At 39.1% G+C, this 22,704-nt stretch overlaps 2 protein-coding genes across 9 annotated transcripts in view; one reads left to right on the forward strand and one right to left on the reverse strand.

Moving 5' to 3' along the window:
• ADCY7 (adenylate cyclase 7) overlaps positions 1 to 3,829 on the forward strand; it is a 75,324-nt gene extending 71,495 nt beyond the window's left edge. For all 7 annotated transcript variants that reach the window (XM_073015361.1, XM_007992850.3, XM_038008504.2 and 4 more), the window contains one exon: positions 12 to 3,829. In XM_073015361.1, the coding sequence (XP_072871462.1) occupies positions 12 to 133 (122 nt within the window). In that variant the 3' untranslated portion in view covers positions 134 to 3,829. The remainder of the gene's footprint in view (positions 1 to 11) is intronic.
• The window catches only part of BRD7 (bromodomain containing 7), a 55,311-nt gene that overhangs the window by 1,944 nt on the left and 30,663 nt on the right, over positions 1 to 22,704 (reverse strand). Inside the window, exons 7-17 of one of the 2 annotated variants that reach the window (XM_007992833.3) lie at positions 18,135 to 18,319; positions 16,990 to 17,113; positions 12,094 to 12,169; positions 9,713 to 9,820; positions 9,174 to 9,309; positions 7,023 to 7,134; positions 5,425 to 5,481; positions 4,119 to 4,233; positions 3,686 to 3,829; positions 3,306 to 3,449; positions 2,629 to 2,693 (exon numbers count right to left, since the gene is read on the reverse strand). In XM_007992833.3, coding sequence (XP_007991024.1) covers positions 2,638 to 2,693; positions 3,306 to 3,449; positions 3,686 to 3,829; positions 4,119 to 4,233; positions 5,425 to 5,481; positions 7,023 to 7,134; positions 9,174 to 9,309; positions 9,713 to 9,820; positions 12,094 to 12,169; positions 16,990 to 17,113; positions 18,135 to 18,319 — 1,257 coding nt within the window. In that variant the 3' untranslated portion in view covers positions 2,629 to 2,637. Of the gene's footprint in view, positions 1 to 2,516; positions 2,694 to 3,305; positions 3,450 to 3,685; positions 3,830 to 4,118; positions 4,234 to 5,424; positions 5,482 to 7,022; positions 7,135 to 9,173; positions 9,310 to 9,712; positions 9,821 to 12,093; positions 12,170 to 16,989; positions 17,114 to 18,134; positions 18,320 to 22,704 lie in introns of those variants that run through there. The other variant, XM_007992837.3, reaches the window with a different exon arrangement.

Consider the following 22,704-nt stretch of genomic DNA (forward strand, 5'->3'; position numbering starts at 1 on the left):
CTTTCCTTTAGTCTTCACAGCTAACTTTGGAGAGCTTCAAAACTACAAGGATGTACTCGGCATGGGTGCATGCACAGGCTCCTGGATCTGGGAAGCCCGCCCCCTCACAAATGCTGAGCCGTTCTTGCTCTGAAACTGCACGAGTCAAGGCAAATGCAAAAAGCCAGGTTTCGGGGATGTGTCTTACCTGTGCTTCAACTTTCCAAGGAACTGAGTCAACCTAACTGTAACAGGGTGAGAAATAACAAAACTGCCCGTGCCTTTTTCTGAAGGGACTTCATAACCAAAAGATGTAACCAGTGGCCTTATCACTAGAGCATCGCCAGGATTTCTAAAGTACTCAGTTTCCCTATATAGCAGGGATTCTTAGCTAGATGTCACCATGAACCCCGTGAAGTTCTACAGAAAGTCTTGCATACAGGAGCCTTTACAAGATTATACAGGGTTGCAGACTGGGTGACTGACTGGACTTGTTGGGGTCCTGGGATGAGTTGCCCCCTGGCTGCAAATTAGAGTACAACTAAGTGTGGGGGTGGCAGTGGAGGGGACGAAAATTGAGCCTGCCTGCCTGTGCTGTGTCATGTGTGGCTTTATCAGCCCGAGGAAGGGCAGGCGTATTCTAATTTGCACAAAGGTGCTGGGTGGACTAGTGACAACTCTGATGTGCTGCACATAACTGGAATCAGTGTGAATAGAAGAACTTGCTGTATAAAGGAATTTCATGGCAACAATGCTGGTAAGGGCAATTAGCCTCGCTTAAGTTGCCTTTTTTACACACCAACTTTTTACATGAAGGGTTGGTTTCACATGAATACTATACTGAAATCTGTGCTCGCAAGATCTAGCAGTGACCAGGGCTGCCTAGCGGGGGCTCTCCTGGGAAGTCAGGAAGGTTTCTGTTGCTAATATAACATGGAAACACATCAGTGCTCTGGGCCTCTCTGAGGTCAGCTTATTTGTACTCTTGCAATATTTAAGTTTTTTCTTCAGTAACAGAAACCCCAGTTGGGAGTTTAACAAATAACTGATTACCATTCATACATTTTTATTTCCTATTAAAGCACTGTGCTGTGCTCAGATAATAATAGTTTGTCAGTTTTTAGTTTTCAGTGTTCAGGTTACAGAATATAACTGACCATAAAAATTACCTGCAGGTATTTTCTTTTTATGAACCTGTTTTTAAATTACCAAATTATTTCTTTACTGGTTTCTGTTTTATGATAGAAATAAGTATCTAACAGTGACCACCTCTATGGGTCAAGGACTTCCTTACAATTTCTCCTAACTGGTGAAAATAATACCTGAAGTTTTCTGCCTTATTGAGGAAATTTCCGAACAGAAGAGAAGATCATTAACCACTGTATACTCTGTGTATATAATAGGTCAATGTAAAGAAACATGATTTGAGGTGGTGCATGCAAATAACTAGGGTTTATTCTATATAATGAGTATTTATAGATCTGTAACATTTGTTTCAAAATGCTGTTTCATTTTTATAAAGTACCAGTGTTTAGCTGCTTTTTATACATTAAATTAGCAATTTAAAAAACTCAAATATCTGAAGGTATTTTAAATTTAAGTATTTTCTTGGTCCTCAGGAACTCACTAGAGATTAAAAGTAGTCTCTAAAACAACTTGAAAATTTGACTCTTTTAGCATAAGATTTTGAGTCTTTTGGGGGAATTAATTTTCCTTTACCCTACTTGTTCTTCCTAAATACTAATTTTCAAAGTCAGGAAAATGGAAATCAAATGGCTTCCTGCCTGGGTGATTTATAGAAGGATTGTATAAGGGCCTTCAAACTTAATTTGTTCACTGAACAAGGCTATCTCCATCCTTTTTCCCTTATGTATAACAGGTTCTAGACAGATTCAGAAAAATCACCATTTATCTCAGCTTGCTGATAAAAGGGGGCCATGCATTTTGTGGTCTCCTACTTAAGAGTTCAACTGCTTGGGTACTTGACCTTTGTATTTCAGATAAACAGTAAACAGAAATGTCACCTTTTGGTAATCTGGTAACTACCTGATGTATTCAAGGATGACTTAGTTTATCTTATTTGGCTTATTACTTTGCTATAGTACTAGTAACACACTTTAAAAAATGGAAAAAAACAAACACTAGCCATGTGACCCTGCTATAAAACTCCCAGTGTGCTTTTGTCAGGGGTGGGTGGGAGATGCCTAATTACCTATACAAGGGCATCATTCCCATTGGGTATGCAGGGGCAGAACCACACTAGTAAATTGTAAAATTATTTCAAGTATGTTCGTATAATGGAAAATCTCACTGGATGGGGCCATTTTAAGAATATTTCTTAGTGATGGTCCTGTCTGTGGGACATAAGGAAGAAGCACGGGCAGGCACTATTTATTTTGAAAGAATGCTGTGCAGGTATGGCAACAGCCCGAAGCACGTTCCTTCCTCACAAGGGCTCCTTTCTGTATACATCACCAAGATGAGTCCCAGGTCCAGCTTTATTACCTAATACAAGTCCAACCTCTGGAACATTCAAATTCACTGTTCCAAAGTTTAATTAAAAACACAATTTACAAATATTTAATATCTTCTGAAAAGCATTTCTAAGTTAAGAATGAAAAAGTATGTACATAATATATAATCAAATACCAGGCAGCCTCAACTTCCACCAGGTCCACACTCAGCAACATCCGTCTTTTTAGGTTCTTCAATATCTGAAAGAAAAAGACATCACTTAATTCAACATTGTTTTTACCTTTTAATTAAAAAGGGGACATGAAGGTCAAGCTGCCATCCAGAACTGTAACTGCTGAGAGCCATTCTTTACCACATCCAAGGTTGAACACTAGGTGCATTATCAGGCTATTATTGTGGCTCTTCTGCACACAGGAAATCGTTATTAATTCTTTAGACAAGATAAAAGGAAAACTAAGAATAGTTTTATACATTAAAAACAGACAAAACCTTTCAAGTGTTATTTGCAGGGAGAAGACTAATGTTCCTTTTATAGTTGGCCCTTCTTAGCCACGGGTTCCACGTCTGCAGATTCAACCAACTGCCAATCAAAAATACTTGGGGAAAAAATCCAATGAAAAAAATACAGTATATTAACTACATTCTATGAAGTATATTTAAAGTATACTGGAGGTTGTGCGTAGGGTATATGCAAATACATTTTATGTTAGGGACTTGAGCATCTACAGATTTTGGTATCCTTGTGGGGTAGATACCAAATCCGGGGTCCTGGAACCAATCTCGGGCAGACACTGAGGGATGACTGTAGTCACTACAGCTTTCCAATTTCCCAGAGAAAATAGAGCACGTACCTTCTGTCAAATCCACAAAGTTGTTTTCCATGACGGGGGAAGGAATGGAAATCCCCATTGCTTTTCGAACTCCATACGTGCTTACAATATCACCTGGAGTTACTTGCTGTGCAAGTTCTTTAAGATTATTGGTCACTTGTTCAGCTAACAAGAAAAACAAAGATAGTTCCAGATACTGAAACATGGTTCCTTTAGACAGAGGCATCCCAAAGAACAGTAAATGTACAAATGCAAAAAACAAAACAAAACAAAACAAAAACAAAACACAACTGTCCCTGGGATTCACATCAGCATTACTCTATAGTGCCATTACCACTGTACTCAGAAGTTTTTTCTTTGAAGCATCCCGTGACTCTCCTCTTATGGGAGGCAAAACATACCAAGATGCATTTCTCTGTATGAGGGACCCAAGAGACAGATCATGTTGGGAGGGGGTCTGGTGCTCAAACGTTCATTCTGGGCTTCCTGGAGTTCCCTGAGCAATCTGGTGGTCTCATCAAGTTTCTTCTGGAATATTTCAGCTTCTGTGTGGTAAGAAAAAGAACACACGGAAGAAAACAGACACACTTGTGTTTGATCTTGTGTAATAAACTGACTCCTAGGCTCTAGGGCTTTGCTAATTATTGGTTAGCCTTCTCCCTTCAAAAGAGTAATCCCCTTGAAATGAGATCAACACACTATACCCATTCATTTAACTTGGTAAGCCAAGATCTTCCTGTGGTGAATGGCTATATTAATCTGTACTTATGAGACATGAAATCTTGACTGCCTACATCATGCAGTTTTTCAATCAAACCCTCTGGAGACACTCACCTTCAGAGTCAAAAACTTCAACTGGAACGCCAAAATTTGTTACAGCTTTCAGCGCTATGAGCCTGTCTTGAGTACTGGAGTCCAAACGCCCTGGTGGCTCTACTTCTGTAATCTGCTTCAAAAGGAAAAACAGGCAATTACTGGAGTTTGCTAAGCCACAGCAGTGCTAACTAGAAATTACTAAGATGGTGTGTATTTACAGGCAAAGTTACTCTACCTATTTACTATGGAGTCCTAATTTTGATGCTTACAGAAAATGAATTTCCAGAACACCCTTTTAAAATGCTATTCCCAAATCTTGGCAAAAACAGGTATTCAATAAATCCACACTTCTGTGAAATGTAATGGTGTATCTCATACAATTTATATCATTTGTTTAGTATGGCAACTATTCTAAAGATGAAGTAATGAGAGCCTTATTGTTGCTTAAACTGTGAAGAGCTTTTGGTGATGACAATGCCTTGTGTTTTCGAGATTCAAAGACTATTTCAGTCCGTCTAGTCCATATACTTGAATTCCTATTGACACACTTCCTGGGTCTTCTCCAGGCCCCCATACTAGGCTGTCAGTATTGCATGAGAGAAACAAAATCTTAAAAAGGATAGAGTCAGCCCAGTGCAGTGGCTCACACCTGTAATCCTAGCACTTTGGGAGGCCGAGGTGGGAGGATCACCTGAGGTTAGGAGTTCGAAACCAGCCTGGCCAACATAGTGAAACCCTGTCTCCACTAAAAATAAAAAAATAAAAAAAAATTTAGCTGGGCATGGTGGCAAGCACCTGTAATCACAGCTACTCAGGAGGCTGAAGCAAGAGAACTGCTTAAACCCAGGAGGCAGAGGTTGCAGTGAGCCAAGATCGCGCCACTACACTCCAGCCTGGGCGACAGAGCGGGACTCCATCTCAAAGAAAAAAAAAAAAAAGGTGGAGTTTTTATTTTCAGAATCGTTAAGACTCAAGAGTTTCCATAACCTCAACATTGCTTTTTAGGAATAGATCAACCCAGATATTAAGCAATCAAAAGCGAATGGTTCCATTTATACTATGGTGTGGCTCTCCAACTCCAACTCCGTTGATCCACCTGATTTCTCTGCCTACATATGGGCTAAAAACTTGTGGTGGAGAAACTGTATAATAGTGCAACTTGGCACTGATATGCATTTATGATTTGCCATTTCAGCTAGGCCCTCACAACTCTACTCACTAACCCTTTTACTTCTTACCCAATAGGCCTTCCCATTCTCAAGACTTCTCTTACTCCCCTTATTTTCCATTTAAATATTTCTCGTAAAGTGTAAAATAAAATCACCTCTATTTCTTTTGCTGTGTCAAGTGTCCTAGTATGGCCTTCATCTTCAGGCAATGACTGTAAGGATAAAGAAAAACAGCTTTTTAGGAAAACACATGAAGGCAAATATCAAGGAAAAGAGAAAACTGTCAGAAGTTTCTTGGCAAGAGAAAATGAATACAAATATGGACTACTACAATATAATTTTTCAGACCAAAATGACTAAATACAATTAATAGCATTTTGAGAGGATTCCGTGAGCTGGGGTACTTATTACTGGTGATGTTATTTCCATGCCTGATCAAAAGCTACATACATATTTAAGAAGGTATTTGGTAAATAACTTATAAATACGTAAATAAACGGTATGTTTTTATTAGAAAAATCCCTGACAAGAGGACAGGAAGGAGTTCTAGGGATTACTGTTCATGAACAGAGCAATATTCTCAGATAGCAGAGGATTACTGAAAAATAATCAAATGCTACAGAGAATGTGAAAGCTTCTCAATCTTGTTCTGCACAGATAATGCACCCAGGAACAAGAGACAGATGTATCATGGACATCAATCAATGATGTCATCTTTCTTTGAAAGGTTCTGTTGTCAGTTATTTAACCAATTCCCAATTTCTAAAAATTATGAACAATGTATCCTTATATGTAACTTTTGTATTTTTTCTAGAATAAATTCTGAGAAGAACTGCTATATTGAAGGACAGAGACACTTGACATTTTGAAACACATTGCCATATTCACCAAATGAAAAATATTCAATTTTTGTTAGATTATTAATTCATTCAGATTAATTGATGAGAAGGATATGGTAAAAAAAATGTGTATTTTTAATTGATGTAAAGTTTCATTTTTTAGGTTGTGTGATGAAAGCGGTCTGAGTGCGGATATTTTACAGCAGTCATCGTCGAGCCTGACTGAGGCACTGAGCTCAGCTCTGCTGACAGGTCACCCAGCAACCATATGTGCGGTTGTGAGCAGGGTACCAGGCACTACAGTCGCAGTCACCATTAAGAGTTAGATCTCCAAGAGACACAGGGTTTCTGTAACTATTGTGACAGGAACATGGTGGAGATAACTCTCTTCTATATCAGCAGGCACATTTTCTGGTTCTAATCCTTGAGCCACAACTCTGAATGATTCCAGATTACGAACTATCTGCAACTGCACTGGAGATAGCTTACAAGTGTTAATAAAATAGCAATGAGGAAGCTTTTTACTTTTTAACTTGAGGTTCCTCCCGATGTGCTATTACTGCATAAGGAAAAGCCATTCCCTATCATTTTAGCCAACTTAGTTTCAGGCCAGTGAGCAAAACTTTGCTTTTTTGTTAGAGGACACAACACCGACTTCTGAGTTGTAAACCCCATTTCTGAGTCCTACATTCCCAAGATGAGATAAGGATAATGCTCGGGCCCTCACAGATCCTGGTAGCTAAGCTACTCCTTTCCGTTCATTGTCCACCCGTGGCCTCCACCCGGGCTGGGCTGTCTTTCAGGGCCACGGAGTTCAGCTGTCATACTGGTTAATCCCATGGTTTCATTATGCTGAATGACTAATGCTTGAGAGTCGATAATAAATTACCCTGTTCCGTTAGCAGTGTTCTTACCATCTCCATCTCTTGAAGGGTCCTGGAATGACCTCCTTTTGTTAAAACATCCAGTAGACTGTCTGCCATGACATACGGATAATCTTGGCATGTGGCCAAAAACTCATGGATGCTGCGAGAGAGAGGAAAGTCTCACATAAATCACCTCCACTGGCTTTATCCTCCTATCAGAACCAACTGTTCCCATTAGATGCCCTCGGTTATACATCAAGACATCAAATTTCTGCCTAGACACAACATGGTATCTACAAATTAGCAATAACATTATCATGAGAGAATTAATATGAAGAACACAGTAAAAATAAAACGTTCCAAAGAAAAATGAGACCTCAGTGACAGGGGTGCAGGCTCAGTCCCTGAATCTTCTGCTCCCCGCCCTTTCACTTCCTGTCTACAGTGATCACCTTCACCTCAGGACTTTCATCTGGGATCAAAAAACTCTCAAAAGTCACATGTCCAGTTTGGACCACACCCTTTGGTGCTCCACATGGAAGTCTAACAGACATCTCAAGCTTAAAACATCCAAAACTGAAATGCTAGATCTTCCCCACTAAGTAATGTTCCAAAGTCTCCCCTTTCTCAGTAAATAGCAACTGCAGCCTTCCAAGCTCAGTGTGCAAACCCTGGAGTCAGCCTCGAGATCTCTCCCACATCCCACTTCAATCAGTAAAGAAATCCTACTGGCTGATGACTGAGCTCTTCTCAGAACCTCACCTGCCACTCCCCTGGTCCATTTCTCATCTCCCTACTTCTGTCCTTGCCTCTCTACAGTCTCTTCTCCAAGAGTAGCCACGGTGATCCTTTAAACATCATAAGCTGGACTGGGTCACTCTTCTGCTCGCAATCCACCAGTAGTTTCCATCTCACTGAGAATAAAATTCAAAGTGCTTCTGAGGACCTACTCTCACCAACGCCCTCCCTGGCCATGTGCCTGCACACTTCTGCTTCTTCCTGCTGTTCCTCAAGTGTGTTGGGAAGGCTCTCACTCAGGCCCTCTGCATAGCTCCTGCGCTGCCTGGAATGCTCTCTCAGGTGGCAGCCTTGCTTGCTTCCTCACCTCCTTCAGTTTTTGCTCAACTTTCCCTTTTGTGCAGACTCTCCTGACTGATTTAAAAGTGCACCCCTCTCACAGCCCCAGCACTACTCTCTCCTTCTCTGCTGCTTTACTTTTCTCCAAAGCACTGTCATCATTTGACAAGAGGGCATGGGCCTTTGCCAGTATTGTTTCCCTGTGCAATCCCTATTTGTGGTATGCATAGATACATAATCCAGAAAGAATTCATTCAGGCTGGTGAGGTCTAAAAGATTAAATGGCTTGATCTGAAACCACAGTCAACTTCAGACTTATGGACTCCTACCCTGTAAAAACAACCACCACCAAACCACGATTACTAATGTGAAAGTGAACAGATTCTCCCTTTATCAGAGAAACAGGGGACTGGTGAATCTACAGGGTTAATTTCTTACACATAATGAAAATTAACAAGGTACTACTGCTAAGAAGGAATAATATCCAGTAAACTACTGCCATAACCCAAGCTCAGCATCCCGTCCTGAGCCAGAATCCTGCTAAGTCAGGACGGATCTCATTGTGTTGATGGGATCCAAACTGCTCAGCATCCTAAACAGGAACACAGAGATGATCTTCCCACAGAAACATGCAATAAAGAATGGCTGAGTTTAACTGCAATGGTCTACCTGGCATGTGATTGGTCAAAAAGGCTTTTATGTGGGTTGCCTATGGAATAGAGCCATCCTATCCTGCCTCCTTTCTCGGGGAAAATGCACTGTGGGTTCCCAAACTGATCAAGTTTGGACCATAACTCACTGACACACAACATGTTATAAGAGAACAGATGGCATGTTAACATTTTGAAGTAACAAGTTCCTAAACTTTAGTACTGGCTGAGGTAGTCTCTTTAAAAATATATTTTTGTTTAAGAATTAAAATACTGCAGATGCCACCATCAGGGAGACATGCTCTCTCTCCACTAAAGGATAACAGTAACTATGAATCCATTATTGTCAGCTAAAAAAAATTACTGAGCACATTTTTTACTACTCGGCCAGTTTTGTCAGTCTACCCACAAATCACGTATGTACATTAATGTTTTTAAACAAATGTAATCAGAATATTAACTGGAGACTCACCTGAAATCGCTTGGAAGATCAGAGTCTTCCCCATAGGTTGAATAGATTAAATCAGAATCATCCTTGCTGATATTCGCAAATGTGGAGTCATAATGCGGTGCATAAGAACTGTAGGGCCCATAATTCAAATACAACACTGTTGAAAAAATCAAATACTGTAACACTATTCTTTAACTTGTATGTCAATCTATTTTCTTGTTTTACCAAAAGATTATTTATTCTCTCCTAACTTTACTACTTCATTGACTGGTTCGCAAATCTAAGATATTTTCTCCCAAACAGGTACTTGTAAAGTTACAACTCAAGTGAATTCTTCCCTACAAGGGAGAGGAGAGGAACAAGAAAGAACAAAACTCATTTTGAATATGAATACCCAATTTTCCAGTCTCTTCTGAAGTTAATAAAATAGCTAATTAATGTTGCAAAAATACCACCAAGATACTGGTACCCATCTAGTGAATAAAGCGTAATTGTGCTTCCTTTCCCTAATACCCTAAAACAGAGAAGAGAAAAAAATGACTTCTATGCAGGAGCCTCACCTGGAGTGACTTTGTTCCTTTTATCCTCTTTGAACCCCTGCAAAGTATTCACTCCAGACTGAAGTCTTCCAGTTGTCATTCCCAGTCTCACAGGGCAGTAGCCTGGCTCTACAACATAAAACCGAGCACAGTGAAGGAGGCCTACATGGCCATGACCCACGGGGCCCTCTGCCGAGTGACTCCGCATACACCACTGCATGGCATCTGCATGACCGTGAAGGAGGCTGGGAAGCCCTTACTACACCCACTTTTATAAGAAAATCAAAGCTCAGAAAGGCAGAGCTATAGCCAGGACCAAAACTTAGACCTGTTCATTACACTCTCCTGCTTCCTGGAATTCTTTATAACCACATACACTTGACTTAAAAAATTAGACTTTTATTAAAAACAAAAGCCATGAAAACTTTTAAAAGCTGGGATTTCTAATGTTAAGATGAAAGTTAACCAGTACAAAGGTTAGTAGAAGACTGAGGGAAAACACCTGCATTAAAGACAAAAGGGCTACTAACACATGAAGGATAAATGAGTGTCTATGAAAGGCATACTTTTAGTGCAACGAGAACAGGCATTAGCCAGGAATGAATCCCTGTGATGAAGCTGGGAATACGTGACATAGAGAAATCATGGGTGGGCACCTGAGGGGACTGCAAAAGATGCTGGCAGGAGAAGATGTGGTCTCCCACAGTATCTAACAGAGGGGCATCTGCTCTCCTGAAGAAGAGTCTGAGTTTGTGTCACATGATCAGCCTGCAACGGAGGCTACTGCCACCAGTGACCGGTGTGGTGAAGGCACTGTTAACCAACTGAACATCTAAATCAGATCTCCTCTCCTTCTCAGTGAATAGTCTGGAATTTGGTTTCCTAATGGGTACGGATACCAGATGATGAAGCTGAGAAGATGAACAGGGGTGTCTTCTACCTTAAACCACGAAAAGTGGCCTACAGAGGGAGCTGTGCACACGGGGAGCCAAATCAGCTTTGGCCACATTTGATTATGTCTCAGAAACTGGAAACCCAGGAAACCAGACCAAAGGCAGAGACCACACTCCAGCAGATCTTAAGGTGTCACCTCCATCAGTTAGCTGCATCTCCTAACACCAAATGTTTACCACAGCTATACTAGAAAGAGCAATGTTCTCAATCCTGTGGCATTCTTTGACCTATGGTCATATAAAATTCTACTTGTTTGCATCAAAGTAAAAACTGAGTTTTGTTTTGAAAACAGCACTAGCTCCTTTTCTTCTATTACTGTTCTCCTCCTTTAGAGAACATTCATAGTCCCCTTCTTTCCATCTTCAAATGCTATTCACTGCTTCAAGGTTTTCACACCTGCTGTTCTCTCATCCCTTATTCAACCTAAACATCATCTCCTTAAGGACGCCTTCCCTGACCCCCAAACACTAGGTCGGTATCTTCTATTATGATCACAGCTGTTCTTTTCCTTTGTAGTATTTATTCATTATAGACACATACCTGCATAGTACTGATCAAGGACAGACTTCTTTTTACATGAGCCCTCCTCCCCGGACTCCATAGAACCTAAGGAAAAGAGACTCCTCTCTCTCTGTTTTGTTCTTTACTATACAGCTAGCTCCTAAGACAGCACCCTGCTCATAGCAAACAATAAACATCAGAGACTGTTTCCTTAAGGGTAAAAATTCTGTCATTATTCATTTTCGTATTTCCAATTACTTCTCTCATTATGACAGTATGAAAATAAATATTTGTTGACTAAATTAACACTGTCACATTTGCATATCTCAATACATGATTCTCCCCTCAGACCAGTGACAAAAAGTTCTAATTCTGACATCGAATTTCAAAATATAACCTATATTATTTCCATTAAAACATCATTTGAGAAAACAAAAATATGACTGAGGCTCTAAAGATTCCCAATCTTTACAAACTTTCTACTGACTTCAGTGAAAGATATGATGTCACTAAGCATACACTCTCCATTATTATTAAGGCAGTATGTGGCATATACATTCATTTATTCACTGAAATAAAGAGATCAGTTAAATTTATAATATCATAATCTGTGGGTATGAGATACCTCTAAACTGAGTGTCTATACTAAAGTCTCTTAAAATCAGGGCTAGGAATTACTATCTAAATTATGGCTTTGTTAATGGTGGGTTTAAAATATTTCAAAACTTTGAATTTTAAGGAAAACTTGATATACCGTACCTATTCTAAGATGAAGTGAAAGTTAGGCTAGCTATTACCATGAAATACATGACGTCTAGCTAGATCCTCTGCATAATGACACAGTTAGACTGATCAATATTCAAGCTTGTTGCTTTAAAATGTTAACCCAGGTTACTGTTCTCTGCCAAACAGCATCAAGTTCACGCACAGTTTTACTCTGATCCTACCTCCTACAATGGGATCCACAGGATGGAGAAGTCCCAATGTTGTTGTTCCATCTGGTTTTCTTCTTTCGAATTCGCACTGCAATGACCCAAAGTATTCAGATGGAATGAAGTGTTTTATACAAACACGCTGAGTATCCTTTATCCGAAAGGCTTGATACTAGGGTGTTGTGGATTGCAGATTTTCCCAGATTTTGGAATATTTACATATACATAATGAGATATCTTAGGGATGGAACATAAAATTCATTTACGTTTCATACATACTTTACAGACACAGCCGGAAAGTAATTTTACATAATAGTTTAAATAATTTTGTGCACCCGTCACATGAGGTCATGTGTGGAAGTTTCCACTTATGTCATCGTGTTGGAGCTCAAAAATTTTCAGATTTTGGACCAAATTTCAGATTTCGAATTTTTGGATTAGGGATGCTCAGTCTGTACCATATTCATATATGCAGCAAACCACAAAGCCTTATTTTAACCTAACTAATATTAGAGGTGGCTAATCATTAAACTCAAGATACTGACTTTCACACCTGTCTCCAGGTATACAGGGGATGATGGGCTAGAGAAATGGAGGTGAGGAAAATCTCAGAATTCTAAGAGCTCTGTGGGTCCTTAGGGCTACCTAGTTCTCCCCAGTCTATCAAAAAAGGCTACTACGGACCAGGAAAGGGCAGTGGCTTGCTTAAAGGCATATACACACCTACTTGGCTTTAAAACCAATGTGGGCAGGGACCCACCATCTCACTGCCACCCAAGACACAGACATGGCTTCTGTTCCTAAGTCCCCATTAAATGTTTCTTTCTGGAAACATTTAAGCTGGAACATGTGGTGAGCTAGCCAGGAGTTGAGGGATCAAGAAATGGGCAAAGGGAAGGAAGCATCCGTGGGGGAAATCCCAGGTGGCAGCCACTTCCACGTGGAGTGGTGTGGCTCACGTTTTAGACACCTGTGTGTGAGTACAAGGATGCCCTGAAAACACCAGTGTATTTGGAGTGATTGTTGGCTGAGAGCCATCCATCGCACTGTGGTCATGAAGGGCAGCTGGCAGCCACTGCAGCAAGACGGCCACTTTTGTGGGCTGCTTGTTTGTCAACAGGAGCCCAGCTAGCAGCAGAAGCAAAAGTAAAACAGCTTGAGTAGGAATTACAATTAGGAAAAATATTTTTTTGAAAAAGAGCTCTATATTCAAATGTCGGCTCAGTTAAAACTGCTATTTGGGCTATACATATACAAACATATGTCTATTGTTTTAATGCCACTGTAATGGCCCTGTAAAATGTCTCAGTCAACAGAGTTCTGTTTGGCTAGTCCTCCTTCCTCTTGCCACCCTTCATACCATATTAGGGACCTGATGGAATTTCTGGCAGCTTGTGATCCCTTGAGGTAAACAATAAAGGCATCAAATACTCCTCTTTTTGGGAAGAATCTCTGTTTTTCCTCACAGAATACCAAGAGTTGTAAGCAGACAGATTCCCCTCAGATCTAAAACTCTGCTCTTTTCTGTACTGTATTACCTGATCTCTAAGGCTTTCTGGGGACCCAGGATTCAGTGATTTGGGGTGATCTAAAATCTGCCTTCCAGTAAGTATTAGGCTCTAAAAGCTGCATGCTTTCTTGGCCCTGTTCCTTAAAGGGCTCCCCTCCTTGAAACCAGTAATCTAATAAGGAAACAAGTTGAAAAGACGACATCTTTTTTTTTTTTTTTTTTTTGAGACAAAGTCTCACTCTTGCCCAGGCTAGAGTGCAGTGGCAAGATCTTGGCTCACTGCAACCTCCTTCTGGCAATCTTGTTTTCAGGTAATGGTGTTTAGGTTTAGGTTTTGTGCCTTTGAGATGTAAATTTTCTACCTTGTTTCATCTACTTTGTTATGACTTTGGAAATGATAGTCTAAGAGGGGGAGAGAGTGAAAACTGGCAAATGAAGAATCTTATAAATCTAGAAGATCTGTTTCTGTGTGTTTGTATGTCTATATATGTGTCATGTGTATGTGATATATCACTATCAAAATATATGAAAGTGCTCTAATCAACTGACCAAAGAAAAGTGCTTAAATCAATTATTTTATTAAAAAAAATAGAACTTGGCTCAAATGCCTTCTAGTTCACACAACTTCAGTAATCCTTGTTAAATAAAACTAGTTTCAAAACTCTCTTCTGTAATTTTAAATCTTAAAGTCATGTTATATTAAGTAATCTTAGGGTTTTCACTTGAAATTAGGGTTACTAAGAGTTAAAATAGTTATTATATGTTATTAAAATTACTAGATATAAGAGAAACAATTCTATATACATAGTATATAAAGAAAAATGTGTTTTTGGTAAAGACACAACATCAATTTACAAAAATCAGTAGCATTTCTATATGCCAATAATGTTCAAGCTGAGCGCCAACTCAAGAATGCAATCCTATTCACAACAGCCACACAAAAAATAAAATACCTAGAAATATATGTAAGGAGGTGAAAGATCTCTACAAGAAGAACTAAAAAACACTGCTGAAAGAAATCATAGATGACACAAATGGAAAAACATCCCAATGCTCATGGAAGAATCAATATTGTTAAAACGTCCATACCGTCTAAAGCAATCTACAGATTCAATGCTATTCCTGTAAAATTCCCAACATCATTCTTCACAGATTCAGAAAAAAACTATTCCAAAATTCACATGGAACCAAAAAGGAGCCTGAAGCGTCAAAGCAATTCTAAGCAAAAAGAACAAAGTCAGAGGCATCACATTACCCAATTTCAAACTATACTACAGGTTGGGCATGGTGGCTCATGTCTGTAATCCTAGCACTTTGGGAAGCTGAGCTGGGTGGATTGCTTGAGTTCAGGTGTTAGAGACCAGCCTGCGCAATACAGTGAGACCTCATTTCTACAAAAAATACAAAAATTAGCCAGACATGGTGTCATGCACCTGTAGTTTCAGCCACTTGGGAAGCTGAGGCAGGAGAATTGCTTGAGCTCCTGAGGCGTAGGCTGTAGTGAGCCAAGATCGTACCACTGCACACTCCAGCCTGGGCGACAGTGTGAAAACCTGTCTCAAAATTAAACCAAACCAAACAAAAGCTCCCATAAAACTACAAGGCTACAATAACCAAAACAGCACGATACAGGTAAAAATAAACAAAATAACCCACAGACCAATGGAACAGAACAGAGAACCCAGAAATAAAGTCACATACATACAACCAACTGATCTTTGACAAAGTTGACAAAAATAAACAATGTATAAAGACCATTCAATAAACGGTGCTAAGAAAACTGGCTAACCATGTGCAGAAAAATGAAACTGAACTCCTATCTCTCACAATATACAAACATTAACTCCAAATGGATTAAACACTTAAAAGTACGACCTCAAATTATAAAAATCCTAGAAGAAAACCTTGGAAATACTCTTCTGGACATGGGCCTTGGCAAAGAATTTTCTATGTTCTCAAAAGCGAAAGTGACAAAAACAAAAATTCACAAGTGGGACTTAATTAAACTACAGAGCTTCTGAAGAGCCAAAGAAACTATCAACAAAGTAAAGATACATCCTACAGAACAGGAGAATATATGTGTGAACTACGCATCCAATAAAGGACTAATACCCAGTATCTAAAAGGAACTTAAATCAACAAGAAACAAACAAATAGCCCCATTAAAAACTGGGCAAACGACATAAACAGACACTACTCAAAAGAAGACATACAAGCAGCCTACAAACGTCTGAGAAAATGCTCAACATAACTGATCACTGGAGAAATGCAAATCAAAACCACAATAAGATACCATATTATATCATTACTGAAAACTCAAAAAAAAAAAAGAGATGCTGGCAAGGTTGTGGAGAAATGGGAATGCTCACTGTTGGTGAGAATGTAAATTAGTTCAGCTCCTGTGGAAAGCTGTTTGGAGATTTCCCAAAGAACTAAAAATAGAATTACAATTTGACCCAGCAATCCTAGGTATGTACCCAGAGGAAAAAAAATCATTTTACTCAAAAGATACACGCATTTGTATGTGTACTGCAGCACTGTGCACAACAAAGACACAGAATCAACCTAGGTGCCCACCAACAAAAGACTAGGTAAAGAAAATGCAGTACACACACACACCATGGAATACTACACAACCATAAAAATGAATCAAATCATGTCCCTTGCAACAACACAGATGAAGACGGAGGCCACTATCCTAAACAAATTAATGCAGAAACAGAAAAACAAATATTGCATGTTCTCACTTAAAAGTAGGAGCTAAACACTGGTGCACATGGACACAAAAATGGGAAGAACAGACACTGGAAATGCTAAAAGGGGGCAGGGAGGGAAGGGGGCAAGGGTTCAAAAACTTCCTACTGGGTACTATGTTCACTATTTGGGTGATGGGTTCAAGATAAGCTCAAATCTCAACATCATGCAATATACCCACGTAACAAAATTGTGTATGTACCCCTTGAATCTAAAATTAAATAAAACCAATGTGCTAAACAATATGATTTCAAAAGACCAGAATACAAATGTTTTCTTGTAAACTTAAATTATGTAGTTCATTTTCCCATTTTAGAACGTAACTTCCTTTTTAAAAAATCCAGTAAAAGTGGGTAAGATTAATCATGTACTTTATAAATGAACATAGATGGTCCTCAACTTACAATGGAGTTACATCCAATAAACCCATTGTAAGTTGAAAATATCATGAGTTGAAAACGCATTTAACATCCTGATAAACTCATTGTAGGGAATCGTCTGTTATTAATTTTTTTCCTGCTAAGTATTATACTGATGAAGAGCTCTATGGCAGACATGGATTAAAAAATATGCAAGCAACTTAAAAACTAAAAGTTTCAGATGTCCCAAATCAGTAGGTAGAGAAAAGAAAGGCAAAGCTCAATCACCTGACTGTTCACAAGCCGCCTGGTCAGCTTTCCTCCAGATTCCTTCACGATGCGGTCAAGCTGCTCCTGCTCTCTCTCTAAATTATTGCTTTTAAACTTATCTTCAAGCATATCTTTGTCTTTCCTGAAAACACACATTAATACTAAGTAAAAAAAAAACAAAGATAAGATGAAAACATTCAAATGAATTCTAAATATGAATACAACTAAAGTGGAGACATTTGGACTACAGTCACTCATTGAAACTTACTTCCTTGATGACCTGGTTAAGGGTCTCTAATTAAAGAACAGAAACAGTAAGGCACACCTAACATGCTATTTCCCTACCTTTTTCTGTTCAGTGTTACTTGTGTTAAACGTTTTTCTGGGAACTTACAAAAAAATTAGTTCTACCTCAAACAGTACTTTGTAAGGGAGAAGAATATACCATTGTTCTTTTAAAGTTTGATTTTTAAAATTTAAATTTAAAACAAGCACTGAAGTGTGTAAACCTTAGAACAAAGAAAAACTTGTCACTAGTTTACTACTGTCTTTGCATTATGACAGCAAAAATCCCAAACTGCTAACTACTACCCTCCTCAAAGTTGGCAGTGAGGTGTTGAGCAGTCAGGGCTGGCTCCCAGTGGTGTGAGTGAGCAGACGCGGCTGCTGCCAGCTTCACAGGTGGCTGCCTGGGTGGAACAGTGGTTCAGCGTTGCTCCCACCAGCTGATGTTGGGTGGAAAACATGGGCACGCTGCAGTGACAGCTCATCTGCTTAAGACACAGCAGTGACTGTGCTCCCACTGAGCTCCTTGCAGCTTTATGGAAGGAGGTAATGACTCTGCATTTTTTTTTTTTAAACAAACAGTTCTATTTAAATAAACTCACTGACCATATGAGTCCCAAAAGATACTTTATAGGTTTTAAAACTACTTCAGTAAGAATATATATTAGAACTGCTTTCTGAACTGTTTGGACAATCCCATATAGTGCTTCATATGAGAAGAGGGGTATTACACCATCAAAATGGACTTTCATGCCCAAACACCACCACTACGGACACACTAGCACTTGGTCTTCCCAAGTCAGGCCCTGAATCAGTATTTCTCCCCCTTACTAGCTTGAAGAAGACAGTTTGACCTTAACATCCCAAAGATCTTTTACTTTTTATTTTCTTTGCTGGGACTCTTGAAGGCGTGTGCTTCGGCATCTCCAGAGTCCTCTCTCTCTCTTGGCCAGCAGCCTCCGTCCTCCCCACTCTGTGAGGTGTCTGTTCTATCTTTCTGCTTTCGAGTTTTCTGCAAGTCAGCCATGAAGTCTATGCTCTGCTTCAGGCTCTGAATTCTTTCCTAAACATATTCAAAAATATTCTTATTATATGTTTGTCATTAACTTTTAAAGTAAAGCATTTTTTCCCACAGGAGTTTGTACTTATCCTGTCATTAACCAGGGAAGAAAAACAATGAAATGTAATCATATACCAAGAGAGTATTGTGTTTGGAAACCATGATAATGCCTATACCTTCAATTCTTAAAATTTAATTTCCAACTTCATAGAAAGCTTTACAACTTTATTGCCCTATCAGAAAGTTAACAGAGGAGAAAGTATGAATTAAGGCGAAGTATTCTTTGAAGTACTGAATTGGAAGAGTAAAATTTAGTTTAATGGTCTGTTAACATTTTGTGTTTAACAGACTGGCTTATCTTTTGACAGGTAAGAACTGTTAGGTGTATCAAAGCCTAGGGCATGTGAGCGTGGGAAGTTCCTCTCCATTCTGGTAGCCCGGGGTGCTCACTGATGACGCTGGCATTTCACTCTGTGGGAAAACAACAAGCTTTGAGGAGAAGACAGGCTGGTGGCATAGTTCCTTCCTCAGAGTGCAAAATGGTTTCACTAACGAAAGAAGTCTTGTTTCTATTCTGTGAAACATGTGCTTAATTTTCCGCTGCAATGATGCGCTGTGAAATTTTCACTGTAGTTAAGGGCTCGAGGTTTCTGCGTAAATTTTAAGAAGGCATATTTGTTTCTAATGACTACCTTGCCTGTTACTCTGAGAGTTATCATTGGGTAAAATACAGAGTGCAACCTCCTTAGGGTTGCACAGCAACAGCAGGGAAGACTTCTGTGGAGTAACAGAAACTAAGAACTAGAAAGAACCAGAGGCCATTCAAACAAGCATAACGTGGCCCAGAAACAACAAATGACTCACCTAAGGTCACTAAACCAGCAACTAAGACTAGGCTTGCTGTCACTCGTGTTGGGCCTTTCCTCATCACACCACGCTCTATTAGTAGTGCAGATGGTGAGATCCTCACGAACACAGTTCTTGCTGTTTTTTACTGGACTTTTAAATTAATCTTAAAACCATTAAAGCGATATATTTTATTGTGGACAAATAAAAATACGGGTAGAGGAGAAAATAAAAATCTTCTTAATGTATCATCCAGAGAAGAACAGTGTTAACAAGTTTATCATTCCAGTACTTTTCCAACCATTACATATCTTAGCAAATTGGAATTATACTGAATATTTAGTAAAAAGCATTTTTTTGGTTAATAAATTATAAGCATTTCCTCTCCATATCAATAGATATTTAAAATATTTTAATAACTATTTAATCCCACATCTACATCATGATTTAATTAATGGCCTATGATTGAACATGTAGATTTCCATGTTTCCACTATTATAAATAAAAGTACCATAAACATCATTATAAATAAATCTCTCTAGGAACCACTATCTCTTTAGGACAAACTCTTAGAAAGGAAACAAAGTCAAAGGGAATGAGTATTTTTGAGGCTTTTGATAATTACTGCCTTCCAGAAAAGGTATACTAATTTACATACTAATTTACATTAGTGTTTGATAGTTTCTCTGAATCCTTGACAAAATCAATTGTATCGTTTAAAAAGCAAATCCATTAGAATCGCTTGAACCCGGGAGGCAGAGGTTGCAGTGAGCCGAGATTGCGCCACTGCACTCCAGCCTGGGTGACAGAGTGAGACTGTCTCAAAAAAAACAAAAAACACAAAAAACAACAACAAAAAGCAATCTTATTTGATTTTTAAAAACACGTTTTATTTTGCTACATTAAAAATATTAGTTTAATTATTTCTGTTAAGTTCTTGGTAATAATTTTATTTCCACTCTAGAATTTTATAAAGCAGAACTTACATTAAGAACACTTTGGGATTTTAAAAAACATGACACGCACAAAATAAATTCAATTAGAGGAAGTTTCTAAACCTTGAAACAAGTCCCAGGAAAGAGTGAAGTTTAATTTTCCTTTGAAAGCAATGTCTTTTTCTTTTTTTGGTAATTAAAATGCCTCCAAGTCAGCATATTACTGATCTTCAATTTTACAATATTAAATGGCTAACAGGGCTGGTTCTTTGCTAATAATATAGCTAACATTTACTTAGTGCTTACCCATGTACCAGACACAATTCCATGAGGTAAGTACTATTATTATCCCCACTTCACAGGACAGGAAAAAGGCTGAGAAAGGTTACCTGGGCTAAGGTCACACAGCTTCCAAAGGGTAGAGCTAGGACTTGAACCTTGATTGGTCTGATTTCAAAACCACCATGCTACAAATAGTACTGTTTGTACTACTTTGCTTGTACTACAATGTAGCATTTTACTCAAGTATTTATTTAGGAGATAAAAAGTTACTCTTCATCTGTTCATTCTTTCTTTTTTTTTGAGACCGAGTTTCGCTCTTGTTGCCCAGGCTGGAAATGGCATGATCTTGGCTCACCACAACCTCCGCCTTCCGGGTTCAACCTTCCTGCCTCAGCCACCTGAGCAGCTGGGATTACAGGCATGCATCACCACGTCCAGCAAATTTTGTATTTTTAGTAGAGACGGGATTTCTCCATGTTGGTCAGGCTGGTCTCAAACTCCTGACCTCAGGTGATCCGCCCGCCTTGGCCTCCCAGTGTTGGGATTACAGGCGTGAGCTACTGCGCCTGTCCTCATCTGTTCATTCTTTATAAAAATAACACGTCTACGAATAGTTGCTATTTGAGTATAACTGAAAAAATGAGTGACTACTCTACAATCTTTTTAACGAACATTCAAAAACAGTTATCTTTGAAAAGACACCATTCATGGAAGGGTGTGCTGGGCTCTCTTGGAGCACAAACTATTTGAAGAGTTAACTCGAAACGTCTAAATTTAAACGTTTAAAAAAAAATCACTGTTGTGACGACCCCTCCCATGTAGGGTGGAGAGAACAGTCAACAGGAAGCTAATAACACAGGATGGGTGGGGCTCCTCAACAGCAAAAGCTCTGAAAAAAAAGGAAGACAACAGAGAGAGAAAGAAAGAGGGAGAGAGGGAAGGGAAAGCGGAGAAGAAAGTTTTATTTTCTGTGCTTTCAACCATTCCACACGCCAGTAAAATACAAGAGATAATGGCATCTTTTGCTTGTTGTATTAACTACATTACTTAAGGAAGCGGTAAATCAAAGGTCATTAAAAATTAGGCTCCAACCACCCAATTCAATGTACATATTTTGGAATGACTAAAGGCAGGCTGCATCTGTTAAATGCATTTTTACTTCAAATGCAGTAACAAGAAGCATTTCCAGGTCTTTAAACCTGGAACACGGCGTGGTTCTAGATTCTGAGTCTTCCTGCAAAGAATGGGTAAACATTTCATATTGCTCTTTCCTCTGCAAATGTTGTCAAAGATGGGTAACTGGTTTCCATTAGTTTCCCAAGTCTTTAGGAAAGGGTGGGAACTGATGTTGTCTAAATATTAGGAGCGCAAGAATAATCAACAATCCAAACATGTTTTTCTTTCTCTAGTTAAGCAAATCCAAGAATCTCTCAGCCAAGCACACAGACACTCAGACATCTGCACACCAAGGCATTTCTTTAAATGTAAAACTATAATACAGAAAAATGAATCACCATAAAAATCGGAAAACCATGTGCAGATGCACGACTTATTTTTATCATCCTTTAACTCCCCTGAATGTGAGGTCAAGCTCTCGACTCTGATTCCTTTCTCCTTCTACCAGTGTCTCATACCCACTCATTTCTTCTTTGCAAAATCCCTGTCCTACCTTGTGGTTCTTTTTCATAGTATCCTCTCTACTCTACCTCTTATCTAGAATCAGAACAGTAATGCTAGAAATCATCTTGGAGATCACAGACTAAACCCTTCTTCAGGGATGAGAACACTGAGTCCCAGGGTAGTTAATGTCTTGCCCAAGGTCCACAAGTTAGTGGAAGAGAGCTAAAATTAACTCTCTTCTGCCTGCCTGCCTGCCACGGTATGGTGCCAGGATCACCCTTGATTCGTCCCCTAAAGAGGTCTCTTACTAATAGGTTTCTCCCACTCAGAGTGGTGAGAAAAACCTCAAAAGATATGGCTTATCTTGTGAGTTATTTTTTCTAGCGGATGCACAGTGATCATCTCAGTTTACCCTTCAAAGCCTTTTATCAACTGTCTTCCTGGTGATACTCGTAATTTTTGCCACTGTGTACAGTATCTCATGTTTAAGCTCTTTCCTACAGTTTGATGATGATGTGTCTGTGCCTACACACACATTTCTCTGACCTCAAATGTCTTACTATGCATTAATTCTTATCCTTTAAGGAAGAGTCTGCTCTTGTGGAGAGGTGGTTTTGAGACAGTTTCGAATTTTTTTTCATTTGTATATAGTCACATGTAGCTTAATGAAGGGATACATTCTGAGAAATGGACTGTTAGGCAATT

Source organism: Chlorocebus sabaeus, chromosome 5 (assembly GCF_047675955.1).
Source record: "Chlorocebus sabaeus isolate Y175 chromosome 5, mChlSab1.0.hap1, whole genome shotgun sequence".
Lineage (NCBI taxonomy): Eukaryota > Metazoa > Chordata > Mammalia > Primates > Cercopithecidae > Chlorocebus > Chlorocebus sabaeus.